Source organism: Panthera leo, chromosome A3 (assembly GCF_018350215.1).
Source record: "Panthera leo isolate Ple1 chromosome A3, P.leo_Ple1_pat1.1, whole genome shotgun sequence".
Taxonomy (NCBI): Eukaryota; Metazoa; Chordata; class Mammalia; order Carnivora; family Felidae; genus Panthera; species Panthera leo.
This window is the reverse complement of record NC_056681.1, coordinates 76172705-76190999: the sequence shown is the minus strand read 5'-3', so window position 1 is coordinate 76190999 and position 18295 is coordinate 76172705. Positions and strand designations below refer to the sequence as shown.

General features: G+C 34.7%; 1 protein-coding gene across 6 annotated transcripts in view; it reads right to left on the bottom strand.

Annotated features, from left to right (window-relative positions):
- VRK2 (VRK serine/threonine kinase 2) overlaps nucleotides 1–18295 on the bottom strand; it is a 103839-nt gene that overhangs the window by 63899 nt on the left and 21645 nt on the right. For all 6 annotated transcript variants that reach the window (XM_042932327.1, XM_042932326.1, XM_042932331.1 and 3 more), the window contains 5 exons: nucleotides 11246–11295; nucleotides 10461–10530; nucleotides 8955–9042; nucleotides 6475–6580; nucleotides 5175–5267 (listed from right to left, as the gene is read on the bottom strand). In XM_042932327.1, coding sequence (XP_042788261.1) covers nucleotides 5175–5267; nucleotides 6475–6580; nucleotides 8955–9042; nucleotides 10461–10530; nucleotides 11246–11295 — 407 coding nt within the window. The remainder of the gene's footprint in view (nucleotides 1–5174; nucleotides 5268–6474; nucleotides 6581–8954; nucleotides 9043–10460; nucleotides 10531–11245; nucleotides 11296–18295) is intronic.

Here is an 18295-nt window from a genome sequence, read left to right as displayed (position 1 = left end):
AAATATTACAAAAGGAATTGCAAAGTAGCCAGAAAAGTCAAAATAATTTTGAAGAAAAGAACAGAGTTGGAAGACTCCTCCTACTTTCCAGACCATGAACTGTGATAATGACTGTATGATACTGTAACAGAGAATCCAGAAATAGACCCATTCATAGATGGTCAATAATTTTGACAGAGGAGCTGAAAGCAATTCACTGGGATTCACTTCAACATCATATGTATGTATGTACACATACATATGCATGTCCCATATGTATATCCACCCTCCCCCTAGAAAAGAGCCTTGATCCTTACCTGGCACCAAATACAAACTTGAAACAGATCAGGAATCTAAATATAAGAGTTGTATAAAACCCCTTGAAGAAAACTTATGAGAAAACATTTTATGATCCTAGCTTAGGACAGAAGTAGCACAAATCATAAAAAGAAAAAAAAAATCATAAACTGGGCCTCATTATAATTAAAAACAACTGCTTTCTGAAAGACACTGATAAGAAAATGAAAAGATAAGCTACAGATGTAGAAAGCATCTGCAAACAAGTATCTGACAAAATGTTCCTATCCTTAAAAAATAAAGCTCTCTTAAGACAAATCTGATTTAAAAATGGGAGCATATAATTCACCAAAGAAGATAAAAGAGTGGCAAATATATACATGAAAGACGCTCCGTATCATCAGTCATTACATAACTGACGCACATTAAGACTACTAGATATGACACCACATTTACCATAATGGCTAAAATTTTAAAAACTAATGAAACCAAGTGGTGGCAAGATGTGGAGAACTACACATCACTGGTGGGAATGTATAACAATGGTACAACCACTCTGGAAGACAGTTTGGCTGCTTCTTTTAAATTAAACATATACTTCCATATAATCCAGAAATTCCACTCCTAGTTATTTACCCAGAAGTTGTTAAAACATATACCTACATAACTTAATGTGAATGCTTATAGCAACTTTACTAATAACTGCCCCCAAACTGGAAAAGACACAAATCTCCAACAGGTAAACAGATACCCTGTGGTAGTTTTCCATGGAATACTACCTATCATTAAAGAAGAATCAACTACTAACAACTACAGCCCAGGTAAATCTCCCAAACATCATGCTCAGTGAAGGAAGCCAGACACAAGGGTATATATCCTATAATTCCATTTTTATATGACATTCCTTAAACACGCAAAAACTATGGGGGCAGAAATCATCACCAGGGGTTAGGGGAGTGAGAGAAGGGAACTAAGCAGGGGAATGACAGCAAGTGTGAGGATGATAGGAACATTCTGTATCATGATTGCAGTGATGGTTATATGATATACATGTGTCAAAACACATCAAGCTGTACAGTTAAAAGGGTGAATTTTACTGTTTGTAAATTATACTTCACAAAACCTAACCTTAAAAAAGTATGCAGACGTTTACAGGATTTTAATATACATTGCCAAATTGCCCTTCCATTAACTTAATTTCTTCTTCTACTCCCATTTAATTTACATTCCCACTGGCGGTCTACAAGTGCCTGCACTTCATCAGCTCGATATCATCAGATTATTATTTCAGGCTTTTCCAATCTGATACGTTCTTTGAAAATGTTACCACTGCATCTCTCTTCTTTTTAGTGATGGTGAACTATTGTTTATCCGTTTCTGACAGCTGTATTTCTTCTCTGTTCTGTTAATTCCTTTTAGTCATTGTTTTAAGAAAATATTTAGTGTTTTTCTTATTAATTTTTTTGAGTTTGATACATCTCCTCAAATATCTGTCATAATTCTACTTTCCATTTTGTCATTTCTTTCATTTTTTCAACTTTTTAAACGTAGACATCTTAAAGTTGGAAATCTCTCAATATTTTCTAGGATTTGTTCTTTAGTACCATTATTTAAAAAAATTTTTCCTCCTCCTCAGAGTTCAGGTAAATATTCAACTATGACTTTTTAAGTTTTTTATAGAGTCAATTTAAAAAATCTTAAATCTCTTTTGTCTGATTCAGTGGCTACCAGCCACACGTAGTTATTGAAATTTAAATTAATTTAAGTTATTTTCCTGTGTTTTCTTCTGGTTTTATGGTTTCAGGCCTTACATTTAAGTCTTTAATCCATTCTGAGTTAATTTTTATGTGTGGTATAAGGTAAGAGTCCAGTTTCATTCTTTTGCGTGTAGCTGTCCAGTTGCCCACAATTATTTATTAAAGAGACTATCCCTTCCCCATTGTATATTACTGGTACCCTTGTCAAAGACTAGTTCATTGTATCTGTGTGAGTTTATTTCTGAGCTCTCTGTTTTGGTCCACTGTTTTTATGCCAATAGTATACTGTTTTTATACTATAACATTGTCAAATATTTGAAATCAGGAAGTATGATGCTTCCAACTTTGTTCTCAAGATTGCTTTGGCTATTCACGGTCTTTTGTGGTCCCATACGAACCTTAGGATTCTCTTTTCTGTTTCTATGAAAAATGCCATTGGAACTTTGATAGGGATTGCAGTGAATCTGTAGATTGTGTTGGGTAGTATGGACATTTTAACAATATTAGTTCTTGCGATCCATGAACATGGGTCACGGCAATGATTCTTTCAACTGACACCAAAAGCATAGGCAATGAAGACAAAAATAAACGAGTAGAACTACCTCAAACCAAAAAGATTCCACACAGCAAAGGAAGTCACCAACAAAATAAAAAGGGAAACTACCAAACTGGAGAAAATATTTGCAAACCATAGATATGATAAAGGGTTAATATCCAAAATATATAAGAACTCATACAACTCACTAGCAAGAAAATAAGCCAACTGAAAAATATACAAAGGACCTGCACAGACATTTTTCCAAAGAAGGCATACACATGCCCAACAGGTATAAGAAAAGGTGCCCAATATTATCATCAGGGAAATGAACACCAAAACCACAATGAGACATCACTCAATACCTGTTAAGATGGCTATTATGAAAAAGACAAGAGATAACCAGTGTTATCCAGTGATAACCAGTGATAACCAGTGGGGAAGGTGTGAAGAAAAGGGAACCCTTGTGTACTGTATAGTCTTTATGCAAAAAAGTCAAGCAGTTCCTCTGAATGCAACTATCATATGATCCAGCAATCCAACTTCTGGGTATATACCAAAAGGAAAATAAATCATTATCTTAAGGAGATATGTGCACTCTCGTGTTACTGCAGCATTTTTCACAACAGCCAAAATATGTAAATAACCTTAGTGTTCACTGATGGATGGATGGATGAATGAAGAAAATGTGGTATACACATGCAACAGAATTATTCAGCCATAAAAGGAAATACGCCATTTGTGACACCATGGATGAACCTGAAGGACATTAAGTCAGACACAGAAAGACTGTATTATCTCACTTATACGTGGCATGTAAAACAGTAAAACTTACTGAACCAGCAAGTAGAAAAGTGGTTGCCAAGGGCTGGGGGTGGTGGTGGGGGGTGTGTGGAGGAAATAGGGAGGTGTTGGTCAAAAAAGATGAATAAGTTCTAGGGCTCTAACATACAGCATGGAGACAACAGTTAATAATGCTATGTACTTCAAATTTGCCAAGAGTAGATCTTAAGTGGTCTTACCACAAAAGCAAACAAAAAAGTAGCTATATGAAACGAATGCATTAATTAAATTGATGATGGCAATCACTTCACAACATATACATCATCACTTTGTACACCTTTAAAAAATCATGTTGTACAACCTAAACATATGCATTTTTGTGACAATCCTACCTCAAGAAAGCTGGGGGTGGGGGAGAGAAAGCAAGGTAAAATAAAAAATTAGTTAATAATTAAGTTAAATTTAAAATTCAGTTCCTCAGTCACACTAGCCACATTTTTTAGAGATTCTTTTTTTTAAAGCAGTTAATTTATATTCAATTTTGGCAAATTTAGAGCAATTCAGGTAAAACTGAGTGGAAAGTACAGTGAGTTCTCATATACCCACTGCCTCTCCCCCCAGACAGTCTCCATCCCATACCAGAGTATTGTATCTGTTACAATGGATGAACTTACATTCCTTACACAGCAACACATCATTATAACCAAAAGTCTATAGTTTGCAATAGGGCTCACTTTTGGTGTTGAACATTCTATGAGTTTTGACAAATGTGTAGCAACATATACCCACCATTGTAGTATCTTACAGAACAGTTTCACTTCCCTAAAAATCTTCTGTGCTCTGCCTATTCATCACTCCCTTCCCTCTAAGCCCTAGCAATCACTGATCTTTTTAGTGTCTCCATAGTTTCTCCTTGTCCAAAACCTTGTAAAGTTGGAATTATATAGATTTTCACTTAGTAAAATGCATTTAAGGTTCCTCCATTTCTTTTCATGTCTTGACTGCTCACTTCTTTTAACATTGAGTAATATTGCCTTATTTGGATATACCACAGTTTATTTATCCATTCACCTATTAAAGGACATCTTCATTGCTTCAAGTTTTGGCAACTATGAATAAAGCTGCTATAAACATGTGTGTGTAGGTTTTTGTGTGGATATAAGTTTTCAACTCCTTTGGGTAAATACCAAGCAGTGTAACTGCAGATCATATGTTACGAATATGTTCAGCTTTTAAAGAAAACGCCAAACTGTCTGCCACAGTGGCCATATCATTTTGCATTTCCAGCAGCAATGAATGGGAGTTCCTGACACTCTCCATCCTCATCAGCATTTGATGGTACACTACCCATGTTTCAGGTGGATAGCCACACGTGGCTCATGGCTACCATACTGGACAGTATCATATAGAATATTTCCATCATTAGAGAAAGTTCCACTGGAAACGCTGCTCTGTTTAAGACTTAAGTGTTTATACAGTGAAAGGGGAGCTAATATGAATTTTATTTCTTTTTTTCTCTGCACAAATCCATCCCTTCTCCCACTGAATTTTGATAGTTCTTTATATTCACTCTGAAGGTCAAATTTCAGCCATTTTACTATATGTCCATTAACAAATTAACCCCTCTGAGTCTCAGTGTCCTCATCCTAATTACTTATCAGTTTAGTGCATTAAATGAGATAAGCAAGGTAAGATAAATCACAACATTCATCATGTTAATCCTCATTTATAAACTCTCCTGGGTTAGGAGTTTGATTTTTGAATGTCTCAGTATAATACTCTGAGGATCCTTACTGAAAGCAAAAGCTTAATACTGTACTTACCCGATCTGGATCTCTATAACCTAATAGTAGATTTGCTGCTTTTATATCACCATGAACATATTCATTTTCATGTATATATTCCAGAACATCCAACTATGAAAAGAAATATATAAGGTTATACTAATGTCTATTTCAAACTCATGATCAACTTGAACATTTTGAATATAGAATAACATGTATTTTTTCTCATTAACAATAACAAAGTGACATATTCTACAATTATGTGTTTGCCTATTCTCAAATATCACATGAACTGGTCACTTATCTTGGAAAAAAAGTTGAACAACATGATCCTCAAATATCAAGTGTTTTAATTAAACTTCTGATGAAAGGGGACCGAGATTCAACAATGCCGATGCCTATGTTCCCAACAGCCTGGTGGCCAAATCACACTGTACAAGGAGGAAAAAATCCGAGATACGCTGTACAATAATCATGAAGCCCACTCAGGAATTCCTCACCCAAGCAATGATTATAAATCAAGTTTTGGAGACCCCAGAACAAAACACCGTGTCCATGAGCTCAGAGAAAGGCATTCTCCCTCTGGACAGTAATAGGAAAAAAACCTGAGCTTCATCTTTAAAGCCCTTGAGCCTTGCATATTACCTTCACCCAGTGCTCAATAAACATTTGCTGGCTGGCTAAACGGATGAATGGATGAACGGGAAAATTAGCGAGTTCTATTTGCCACATCCCAACCTGGCATGACTAGTTTCATTCTATTTAAAATGGAAAAAATAAAATGGAGCTTGGGCAAACCCAACACAAACAAGATAAGACAAATATGTGATATAAACAAAATGTGTGCATGGGTGCTATTAAGATTTCATTGCTTCTTATTTGGCAAAGTATATATTATTCATTGCCATACTAATTACTGCCACCATCCCAAACTCATAATAAAAACTGCACAGCGCCCCATACTGTCACATGTTTAGTATGGAAAATAATATATTTTGCCATAGTTTGCATTGTTATAAATACAACTGACAAAAGAGAGGTTATTCTTATAGCAATGCAAGCTTGTTCTGATATGTAAAACAAAGCTGTGAGGGGAAAAAAAAATCAGACTGTAGAACCAATGCCTAATTGAGTTTGTAGTGCCAAACACAGCACATTCTGTCACTTACAGAGCCCACTGTTATCAATTTCACCAAAATAGCCTCTACTCTAAATAACTGACATTTCTAGGGCAATAATCCTTCATTCTCTGATAATTCCACAAAGGGCAACGATTTGTGTATTGTAACAAGTAAATAATCTGAAAATGAGGCATGTGAAATAAGTCATTCCTTCTTACCATTCGGATACCTAGCTGCAGGACAGTTGACTTTTTAAAAGTACCATTCTGGTCTGAGATCTTCTGTAAATCTATTCCTAGTCTTTCCATTACCATAAATCTGTAACTATAAGAAGGAGACGTCAAAAAGAGATCTTAAGATAGCAATGCTTGAAAATGCCTATTTATGAATTTGAAACAAGGAAAAATACCCTCAACCTAACAACGAAGAATACTGCAACCTAAACCATTAAAGGTGAGTGTACGTTAATAATTTTGCTGTTCTTTTACAGAAAAATACTAGTCAGTATTTACTTTGCAGTTAGTTTTCTAGTAGAAGAGAATGTTGTGCTGAAACATTCATACTCACTCTTAGACCATGAAAAGAGAATACTCTTTCTAAATTAAAGAGTCCTGAGTTTGATTCATTTTGACTCCATCACCTTCTCACTGTGTGACCTTGAACAAATTATTTGTTTGGACAGAAATTTTTATTTATATTTGCTTCTTGAGCTTATAAATCATAATTACTTTCTCCATACACATACAAATATGACTTTTTTAAAAAATGTACTTCCTTTCTGTTTGGCACCTCCACCCCTTCTTGTCTTCCCTTGACAGATCCACACCAGCCCCTATTCTTTATTGATCTATGTATACACACATGAACACAGACATAGAGGAATTTTTGTCCTTGTTTTACAAAAATGTGATGTTACTGTATGCACTTCTCTACATCATACTTTTTTTCATTAATAGCTCACTGAAATCCTTCCAAATCAACTGCATTAGCTCTCTTTTTAATGTCTGTTTTTTCGGGGTGGGAAGGGATGGGGAGAGGCAGAGAGAGAGAATCCCAAGTGGGCTCTGCATGCTCACAGCATGAAGCCCAACACAGTGCTCGATCCCATGAACTCAGGTCATGACCTGAGCCAAAATCAAGAGTCGGACGCTTAATCACCAAGCCACCTATGCACCCCTCAACTGGTATAGCTGTAATTGATTCCTTTCATGGGCTGCATAATAGTACATGATATGGATATACCATGATCTACTCAGTCACTCAGTCCTCTATTAGCAGCCCTTTACTTTGTTTCCAGATTACTGTTTGCTCATTTTTTAGTGATAGCATTTGAAGACCATTTGAACAAAGCACTGAACACTGAGCCTATTTTCTCACTTAGGAAAGAAAACATCACTATTTTAAAGGCTATTGAAAGGACCAAATGGGATACCTAACAAATAGAATTTTTTTTTTTAATTTTTTTTAATGTTTATTTTTGAGAGATAGAGACAGAATGTGAACAGGGGAGGCGCAGAGAGAGAGAAGACATAGACTGAAGCAGGCTCCAGGTTCCGAGCTGTCAGCACAGAGCCGGATACGGGGCTCCAACTCACAAACCACGAGATCATGACCTGAGCTAAAGTCGGATGCTTAATCAATTGAGCCACCCAGGTGCCCCGAATTTTTTTCTTCTTTAAAAATCACTACTCAGTTATTTATATGTGATGACTAGCCATATGTGGTGATTTTAAAAATATTTCCACAATTTTTTTCTTGTGCCTCTTCTCAAGAGATGAAGTTTAATTGAATCTCCTCTTACATATGGAGTAGACTTAGTGACTTGCCTCTAGCAAAGAGACTACAGTGGAAATGATGTGATATTACTATAAGATTTGAAATAAGTCAGTCAAAGAAAGACAAATACCATATGATTTCACTCATATGTGGAATTTAAGAGACAAAACAGATGAACATAGGGGAAGGGGGAAAAAAGAAAAGGGAGCAAACCAGAAGACTCTTAACTATAAGGAACAAACTGAGGGTTGTTGGAGAGGCATGGGTGAGGGATGGACTAAATGGGTGATGGAGATTAAGGAGGGCACTTGTTACAATTTGCACTGGGTATTGTATGTAAGTGATGAATCCCTACATTCTACTCCTGAAACTAATATTACCCTCTATATTAACTAACTAGAAGTTAAATAAAATTTTGATAAAACAGTTTCAATTATAAAAAGGCTTTGGCTTTCTTCTTGGATGCAGGCTCGTGTGTGTGTGTGTGTGTGTGTGTGTGTGTGTGTGTGTGCGCGTGCGCGCGCGCGCGCGCACATGCTCTCTTTCTCCCTCTCTCTCTCTCTGTTCCTATTACTTCCTCTAGGGAAAGCCAGCCACCATGTCTTTATAACATTGAGGCAGCCTATGGAGAGACCTACATGATGGGAAAGTGAGGCTTGCCAATAGCTACAGCAGTGACCTTGAAAAGAGATCCTTCCCCAGTCAAGTAGGGAGATGACTGTAACCCAGCAGGCAGCTAACTACATCCTCACAAGTCCCGAGCTGGTAACCCAGTTATAGAAACTGATCATGGAAACTAAGATGATATTAGTCTGTTGTTACAAATCACTATGAATTGGGTAATTAGTTACATAGCAACAGGTATTAGACCCCGTAAGAAACAGTCATAGAACAACACTTGATTATAATAATTGCATTTTACCTTCTTCCCTTGAATTCAGTAATACCGGATCCATAAAACATAGGAATTCCTAAATAATCAAGTTGTTTGAGTTCTATCCAGTTTTTGACTACAAAGACAAATTTAACAGGAGAAAAGTTATTTAATTTTAGAAATGTTATTTCTCACTTTTACATAGATCCTAAAACTTATCTAGCTAACCTAAGTAGAAATTAGACTTCCTGGAAAATGTTTTAAAGAATCTAATATCTATCTATCCAGTAGCTTTTAAATTCTCTGTCACCATAATTAACATAAAAACATATACAGAAATTTTAAATTAAATCAATTATAACCAAAACAGAAGTAGTCATGGTCATAAAATGCATAGCTATCATATACTCAAATCTTTCTATTCATGAAAATAATTCATTCCCTTATATGTTAAATTCCAAAACATAACATATGCTCAAAAAATTAAAATAAAATAAAATATAACATATGTTAACTACCAAAGAATCAGTAGAGAGATGGCTTTTTCTTTTCCATTACTTAAAAATCTAAAGCCATGGTGGTTGAAAAAATAGAAGTTGGGCAGAAAAATCATTTACTATGAAATTGTTATACAGAAACTTTTTTGACTAAATTTAGTCTAAAAAAGTCAAATCCACTGAAATCATCAGGTAGTTTATTTTCCACTTTTCTACCATATATGTTTAATGTGTAAGACAGCTCTACGATAAATAATCAATGTTTAATGGATTCTATTTGTCACCCTGACATAGTTTAAGCAGTTAGTAAAGACTACTTTCATAACATTTAGGTTTTATTAAGGAAAACAAAGTTAATTATTGAGTCTAGACTCATTATTCTTTTTCTTAAGCATAATGTAGAGGATCTTGACTATATCACTTTTATTCATATCAACTTCCGTTAAGTTTTACTTTGTCCATCTATATTCTACTGTATTTGTAAAATGTTTCACTTATTCCTCAACTCTGCTCACATTCATTTCTCATTAAATTCCTCTAACTGGTAGTTCTCACATGTGATTTCCAGCTCCAATTGATTTTCCAACATTCAAGTTTCTAACACTTTTAGCTTATGTTCTAAATTATTTCAATATTTAATCATTTCCATAAACCTTACACTAATCCATTCTATGGCCATTTCTTTTGTTTATATATCTGCTGCCCATTTTAATATAGTTTCTTTATTACCTTTGACTCCACATGGTTTTCTATTAAAAATTATGATTTCATTCTACTATCTTTTACACTTAAAGAACACTTAGTAGCTTAGACCAACAACCTAATATTGTATGTAAAGTAGTGGAAACAACTTTGATTTGAAATGTATAACTCATTATGTATGTAATATCAACATTTATATACCATCTATCTTATTTTTATATAATAACTAATTGTATCATTTTACAATAAAATTCGTGATTGAAAAGAATTTTCCAGAAGGCCAGAAAAGAGAAATATATTAACACTCACTTTAGCAAACTATACAGAAGTAGCTTGCTTTGCTAAATTTACTTACTATAGTCTTTTTTTGCAGCTCTTTGATAAAATTTAAGTTCTGAAAATAATGGGCCATTTTCCTGATATTCCTATAAAAGATAAGAACAATTAATTTTATTAGGAAAAAAATCTTAAAGATAGATTTGGTATTTCAACTGTGAAAATATGAGTACATATTGGTAATATATAATAGTGCTTGAATAATTTACTATAAAATAGAGGCATCAAATTTCCATTAAAAAGCTCAGAAAGCACTAAACTTGGAGAATCTCATGTTTAAATTTAACACCTGAAATGCTGTCTATACAATCTTACACATGAAAGTAGTCTTCTTAAGGAAAGAACCTACTAAAAATACTGACAATTGGATATACACACATACAAAGATATTCAGCATCTACCAACATGGACATCAGAGTAGATATACTGTAAACTACCCTGGGGTTCATTCATACATGATACCTTTATTAAGTGTCTACTACATTTCATCCATTGTGTTAGGCATAGGGGATACAAACAGAAATAAAACCTCATCCTCACCTTTAAGGACCTTACCATCTAGAGTAGAGAGGAAAGAAGGGAAGAAATAAGAGGAGAGATAGCTAGATAGGATACAAAGATGATAAATGTCAACACAGAAGAACAAAGTTCTCCAATCTTTACATTTTAAGAATGTGAAAATATACCATAATACTACATTTATCGATAAGTAAAATTAGAAAAGCTAAGGAACAGTTTTACAAAGATACCAGGAAAAAAGCAGAAAAGAAAAAAGTGAAATACAAATTTAAGAGCAATGCTCACCACTTTTATTACATGTCTTGCATCTTTATCTGGTTTATTTGTGGGGAAAGCTGAGAACAAAACACAAGGGGGGTGGTGAGAATTGGCTGTTCACATTACCGAACACCTATATAGCAGACACTGAGCTAAGCACTTCACATATATTCACTTATTGCATCCTCCCAAGAACTTCTTATGGTAGGTATTATCTCCATGTTACACAAGATCTGACTAAGGTTCAAAAGTTGAATAATTTGCTGAGAAGTATCAGATCGGGGATTGAAACTCAAATCTGTCTGACGCCAGAGCCCACACTTTGCCATAAACCATATTCAAATATTCAATCATGGAAAACAACAGATATTAATCACACAGATCCAAATGTAGGGGAAAATATTTTCTAGATATACAGCATTAAACCCAGTAAATGATACATATTAAAATCCACTGATTCAATGTTACTAAATTAAAATCTATGATAATTCAGAAAGAAAATCATATGCATCTTAACTAAAAAGTTCAGAACAATTTCTATGTGGCAAAATTCTAAAATAAATCAAGTGATAATGAGAATAAACTCTTTTAAAAATCATCTTCTGACCCTGGCAATCCATCATTCCTACATTAAAGAATGTGTATCTCATAATTATGTGCATTTCAATTTCATTTTATCTTATTATTTGCCATTTGTATTTTAGATATAGCAATTCGGGGCGCCTGGGTGGCTCAGTCGGTTAAGCAGCTGACTTCAGCCCAGGTCACAATCTCGCGGTCTGTGAGTTCGAGCCCCGCGTGGGGCTCTGGGCTGATGGCTCAGAGCCTGGATGCCCGCTTCCGATTCTGTGTCTCCCTCTCTCTCTGCCCCTCCCCCGTTCATGCTCTGTCTCTCTCTGTCTCAAAAAAAAAAAAAAAAAAAAAAAAGTTAGATATAGCAATTAAACTTCTGAAAATTCCACTGTTCAAATTTTTAGATCCAATCGATCCTTTCATCTCCGTTATCTAAATTATTTAAAAAATTATGTTTTTCAAACCTTGGTAAGTTGACTTGTATATTTATTTGTGCTGTAAAAGTCTAGAAACTTGCCATTCATCCATTCACTCTTCATCCATGCATTCCTTCATTCATTCAACTAACCAGTACTTCTTTACCATGAGGCTAGGATTTGCAAGGCATTGTGTTAAGTGTCAGTATTATGTTTAAAGGAAAGTGGAAGGAAAGATGGTGAAGCTAGTATTCAATATGATTAAATATCAGCACCTAACAAATGGAGAACAAGATCAAATTCTTCAGGTAAATTTTCAGTATGTTTATCAAACACTGTCCTCTTATGACTACTTCTAAAATTTCTCCTACTCCATGGACTTTCTTTTATTTCACATGATAGATGCAAAAAAAAAAAAAAACAAAAAAAACCAAAAAAACCCCACAAATTTACTAAAATATGTCAATTCTACTTTACAGTAGAGTCAACTTATGCACATTTTTTAAACCACTCTCCAAAATTTTTAACATCAGAAATGTTACCAACCATTTGAAGAAACTATTACTTCAATGTTAGTTGATCCTGGATACAAATTATGAACCCAGACCTTTACAGTAACAAAAAAAACTAAACTTGTCTAGATCAAGTAAAACTCTCTTTTCGCCTTGATGTACGTAAATTCGTTCCACTTTCACCCATGCAAGAGGAATGGATTATCCATATCTAAAGCAAGAAAAAACAAAAGAGAGTATGTACAGAAGAAGGGGTCCAGTCCTGTTATAGAAGAAATAAGAAAAGCCTTTCTTCCCACCCTACGGCGGCTATTTTTACTAGCGCAGTGCCCAAGCCTGGGGAGAAATAGCCCTGTCCTAATCCCGGTCCACTTGGTACAACACTGGCTCTGGGAAAGGTGCAATGGGCTACTCCTTGCTGATTTCAGTCAGTATAGCCCTACCACTTAAAGTCTGCATCTTCCTTTCACATTATTCACAGGAACATAACTATATGTTGACCTATATTCGAAACATCCCACACTTGTCATCTGATAGCTACATAATATTCTCCATAAACTTCCAAGTCAGATTATATTGGAAGGCCTAAATCCAAAATCAATGGACTAGAAAGCTCTTGGAGATGGATGTTGAACAAATAAATTGTCCTAGTTACCATGGAGGTCTCTTTTTGGTAATCCATCAATTAATGAATGAAACAAATATTTATTTTCTACTATAAGCTAACCCACATTCTAGCTGGTATTAAAAGATTAAAAATTTGTAATTAAAAAATTAAAAGATAATGGAAAACAGACATGGTATGTGCTTTTATAGTCTAATGGAGAAATCGGACATTCATCAAATACTCAAGCACAAGTGCAAAACTGTAAGTATAACAAATGTAAAAGGGGGAGGTAGAGAGTAATAAGAGGATGTATAACTGAATCTATACAAAGGGAATTATTCAGCCAGGACAGTTTGAGAAGTGATGTTGGGCCAGATGCAAATCTGGTTAATAACTTCTGCTTAATGAAAGGTTTTAAAAACTTGAGGTATAAGTGGAGGATAGAAAACACATAATTAGACATGCATTCTGAGCATATCACTACACTACAGCGTGGAGAACAGACTGAAGGGGAACCAGAGTAGACACTGGACCCATCAGTAAGGATTTAATTTTGATTGATCACAGAAAAGAGGACTACAGCTTGGACTAGACTATCAATGGTACATAGATTTCAGAGATTTAGGAAAGCGAAATTGGTAGGACTTGATGATGGAGGAAAAGGGCTCTTGCTTGGTAGATTACTGCTGATTAATCTATTAGGGTTTGAAAAGAATGCTCAATCATCGACAGTGACAGTGTTGACAGTATAGCAGTCTCACCCCTCCATTTAAATTTCTGATGAGATAAATAAATAAACTTAAAAATATTTTTTAAAGGGGCACCTAGGTGGCTCAGTCAGTTAAGCGCCCAACACTTGGTTTTTGGCTCAGGTCATGATCTCAGGGTTCATGGGTTCGAGCCCTGCATGGGGCTCTGCACTGACAGTGAGGAGCCTGGTTGGGCTTTTCTCTCTCTCCCCCTCTCTTTGCCCTTCCCCTGCTTTTGCTCTTTTTCCCCCCTCTCTCTCAAAATAAATAAATAAACTTAACAAAAATAAATTTCTGATGAGAGCTCTGATGAGCTGCTAAAAATGCATCTTGCACATATAGAATATCTGCCCTCCTAGCACTTTTTTCTATTCACTAGGAAGTCTATCTGGTTTTTCCCTTGAGGAACCAAACCTCCCACTGCCCATGTGGATCTAGTAGGATTGCTTCACACAGTACTCCCGCCCTTATGTCTCAGAGTTGGGCACATGACCAAGCCTGGCTAATTGGGATATACAAACCCACTGGCCACAGCAACCAGTTCAGAAAGAGCAACATGCCCCAACTAGGTAAAAAGTTACTCCCTAAGATTTGACATTAAAATGCAATGTAATACAAGTAGACCATCAGATGTAAGGATACCAAACCCTAGAAATTACTTTCCTCAGTTAAACTGAAAATAAAGTCTGAAAAGTCAAATCCAACACTGATAAAAGTGAGGTTAAGGTAGGAAGCGAGAAAGGGCTCTGTGGACATTGCTTAAGCCCTATACTATCCATACCTGAAGCCAGAAAAAGCCCTATACTTCTCAGTGATAAGAGTTAAAAAAAATCCCCTTTGTTTAATACATTTGAGTTTCTGACATTGGCAACCAGGTTTACACAGAAGGCAACTAGAAAAACTAAAATATGATGAAGTCTGATAAAAAATGTCAATAAAGTAGCACACTAGATAAACCAAAAACCTTGTATAAAATAAACAGGATGCCGAATGTAATAATCAAACTTTCTTATAAATGAAGAGTTCATCTGGTGAAATAAATAAACAATAAGGAAGTCAAAAATAAAGAGAAATTTAAAAACCACAGGGAGCCTTAATGTTCTAGGCTAGGTAGAAAGGCTGCCCACTCTGGATAAACAAGGACATTAGTGTTAAAGCTCTCTTGGGAAAAAGACAAGTTCCTGGGTCTGCAAGAGGCAGACATTTGAAGTTAAGATGGCCACATAAAGTCAGAATTTTTAAAGTGCTATGTCTTGTATTAGTGTGAAACATTAAAAAAAAAGAGCAAAAGAAATAGGGAGATGGGGGAAGGGGAGAAAGTGGGGAGAAAGGAAGGGAGGGAAGGAGGTAGAGGAAGGAGAGGGAAAGAATAAAAGAAGAAAGGGAATTCACCAATGACAAACACAGAAAGAAAAACAAAAAACCCCACCTTATTTTGGCCTAGACCATGAGTGTGAGACAAAGTACAGTCTTTCCTGATAATTTATTCTGCCAAAGTTGCCTTCAGGAATTTGAGGCTCAAATTCACACAACTGTATGGTACAGGGGACTTGAAGTCAAATGGTAACCCAGAGCACCTTGCAGAAGCAAAAGAAACAAATCTTCAAGGGACACACTGGACTCCCATGACCTCCAGCGATAAAGCATGGCTACAGATGAGGAAATGATCCAACACTACAAAATAGTAAAGAAAATAAACAAAAGGCATAAATCCCAAGAAACTCAGACCTCCCATATAGCTCAATTATCTGCTTGAAATGATAACAGACACAAAGTATCAGTAGCATAAAAAACAATGCAAAATATTTTATGAAAAAATGAAATTGATTGTAATTCAGAAAGCATTAGAGAGCTATAAGAGCCAGTGACCAAGAACAAGGAAGACATTTGAACTCCAAGATGAAATCTGGGAGGAAGTTTGAATTTGGAATAGTCAAATACTGGAAACTACTTGCACATCTATCTTCATTAGAATGTGTAACACACTGTACTATAGTCATAGCATGAAACACATCGTAGCAAAAAAAAATGAGTGAAATACATATATTGTAGTAATATAGATATATCTTAGACATAATGGTAAGTAGAAAAAAACATAAAACAGAATGCATACTTATGATTATATTTATATAAATTTAAAACCCACAAACAAATTATATTTGTTTAGGGATACACACGTACACTATAATAAAAAACAGTATAATTGAAACCATAAACAGTGTAGACTAGTGTTGTTACTAATACAAGGGAGGGAAGACATGTTAGAGGTTCTAGAGTGCTGGTTATTTTATGATATATTATAAGCTCGACCTGGATGGGGATTGTGAGTGTCTTGCTATTAGATATATTTTCCTGATAAACTGTATGTATATGTTGTTGTGTGCACTTTTCTATATAATAATACATGCAATACATATATAATCATTAATATTTAAAACTTAATGAATAGCCAAAATGGTAGGTCAGAGAGACCTAGAAAGAGAACAGTGACCTAAGGATTAGATCTGAGAAAATAATCTAGAATTTCCCACACAGGAAATAGAGATATAAGATATGAAGAAGAGATTATGAAGCATCAAGGAAATATGTGACAGTAACACAATTTTCTAAAAAGCTCCAGAAATAGAGAATAGAGAGAACAGAGGCCAGGCACTTCTGAATAAATAATATCTGATAACTTTCAAATACTGATAAAAGTCATGAATCCTCTGATTTAAGAATTGCAAGTCCACAAGATAATAAATCTGCACTCCGCCCACCATAGTCAAAACTGCAGAACATTAAAGACAAAGTTCTAACAAACAACTCGATAGAAAAGATTAGATTGCATACAAAAGACAGATGAAGTGACAGCAGACTTAACAGCAACAAGGCAGTAGGAAGACATCGAATAATATCATTATTCGTATAATATCATATATTCATATGCTGGGAGAAAATAATTATCAATCTAGAATAAGGTGCACTAAAAACATGAACAAAAATAACGAACAAAACAGGAACATGATGACTAGAGTTACAGGGTCGTAATGCCATGTATTTATTCAAGAGAAACAGGGAGACAATGATTAGCTTCATAGTTTATTATATCAAGAGAGTGTACTGAAAGTTTACAGGCAACCTCTACAATAATAGAAATAAAATTAATAACTTCAAAATCTATAAGGGAAAAAAGAATTTTAAAAAGACCTAAAAATAGGAAGATAGGCAAAAATAGAAAAAAATAGAAGCTAGGAAAAGAACAGTTTTTTTAAAAGGCAGAGAAAACATAAAATCTGATGAAAGAAATAAATACCAATTTTATACCAATTTTTAGCCACACATTTTTTCATATTATATTATCTCTGAAATTTGAATGCATCTTATAACTGAAGACATCTTACAGTTGCTGTTGACCACACAGCAGTGGACAGTTGTCACTGCCTATACAGGTACAAACCTAGCCCCGATGTCTGTCTTCACTTCCGTTGAGTCTTCTACATTGCTGGCAATGTTACATGTTACAGTTAATTGTCATTTACAATTATTTGTGCATGTAGAAAAACTAATTAACCAGTCAAAAACAGAAAAGTGGTACCTAAACTTGATAGTAGTCAAAAAATGTTAAGATAGGACTGTACCAACTGAGTACTCTATGAGTTCCACATGTAAGACTATTTTAAAGGTACTGTGTTCTAGTTTAATGGGAAGTATTAGGCATTAGATATAAAGCAGGTCTTATATAAACACAAAAAGAATGATTGAAGAGACAGATAATTATGAACTTTTAAGCATCTAATGGAGACTCAACATATGTACATAAAATAATGATGTATCTTATAATCAGAGACATCTTAGATGTGAAAAAACATGCCATAATCATAATAAATTTGAGTAGACTAACTTCACCAGTAAGAAAAGAAACTGTAAGATTGTCAGAAAAATAGATAAATGCATACTATTTATGAGACATAACTAAAACCTAGTGATGCAGAGAAAATGAAAAGATAAATAAACTAGCTAAAACGGGCTGAAAAAAAGGCCGGAATACGTATTTTCAAAATTATAGAAATCTGAGGACAAAAGAATTACTAGATATAAAGTTAGTACCACTTAATCATTAAAAAAATGATTCAATAGAAAAAATTAATTCAATGGAATGACTAAATTCATGAACTTGAAAACATCTGATAATGTACTTCATAATAGAGAAATCAAAACCACCAGAATTATAAGAAAAA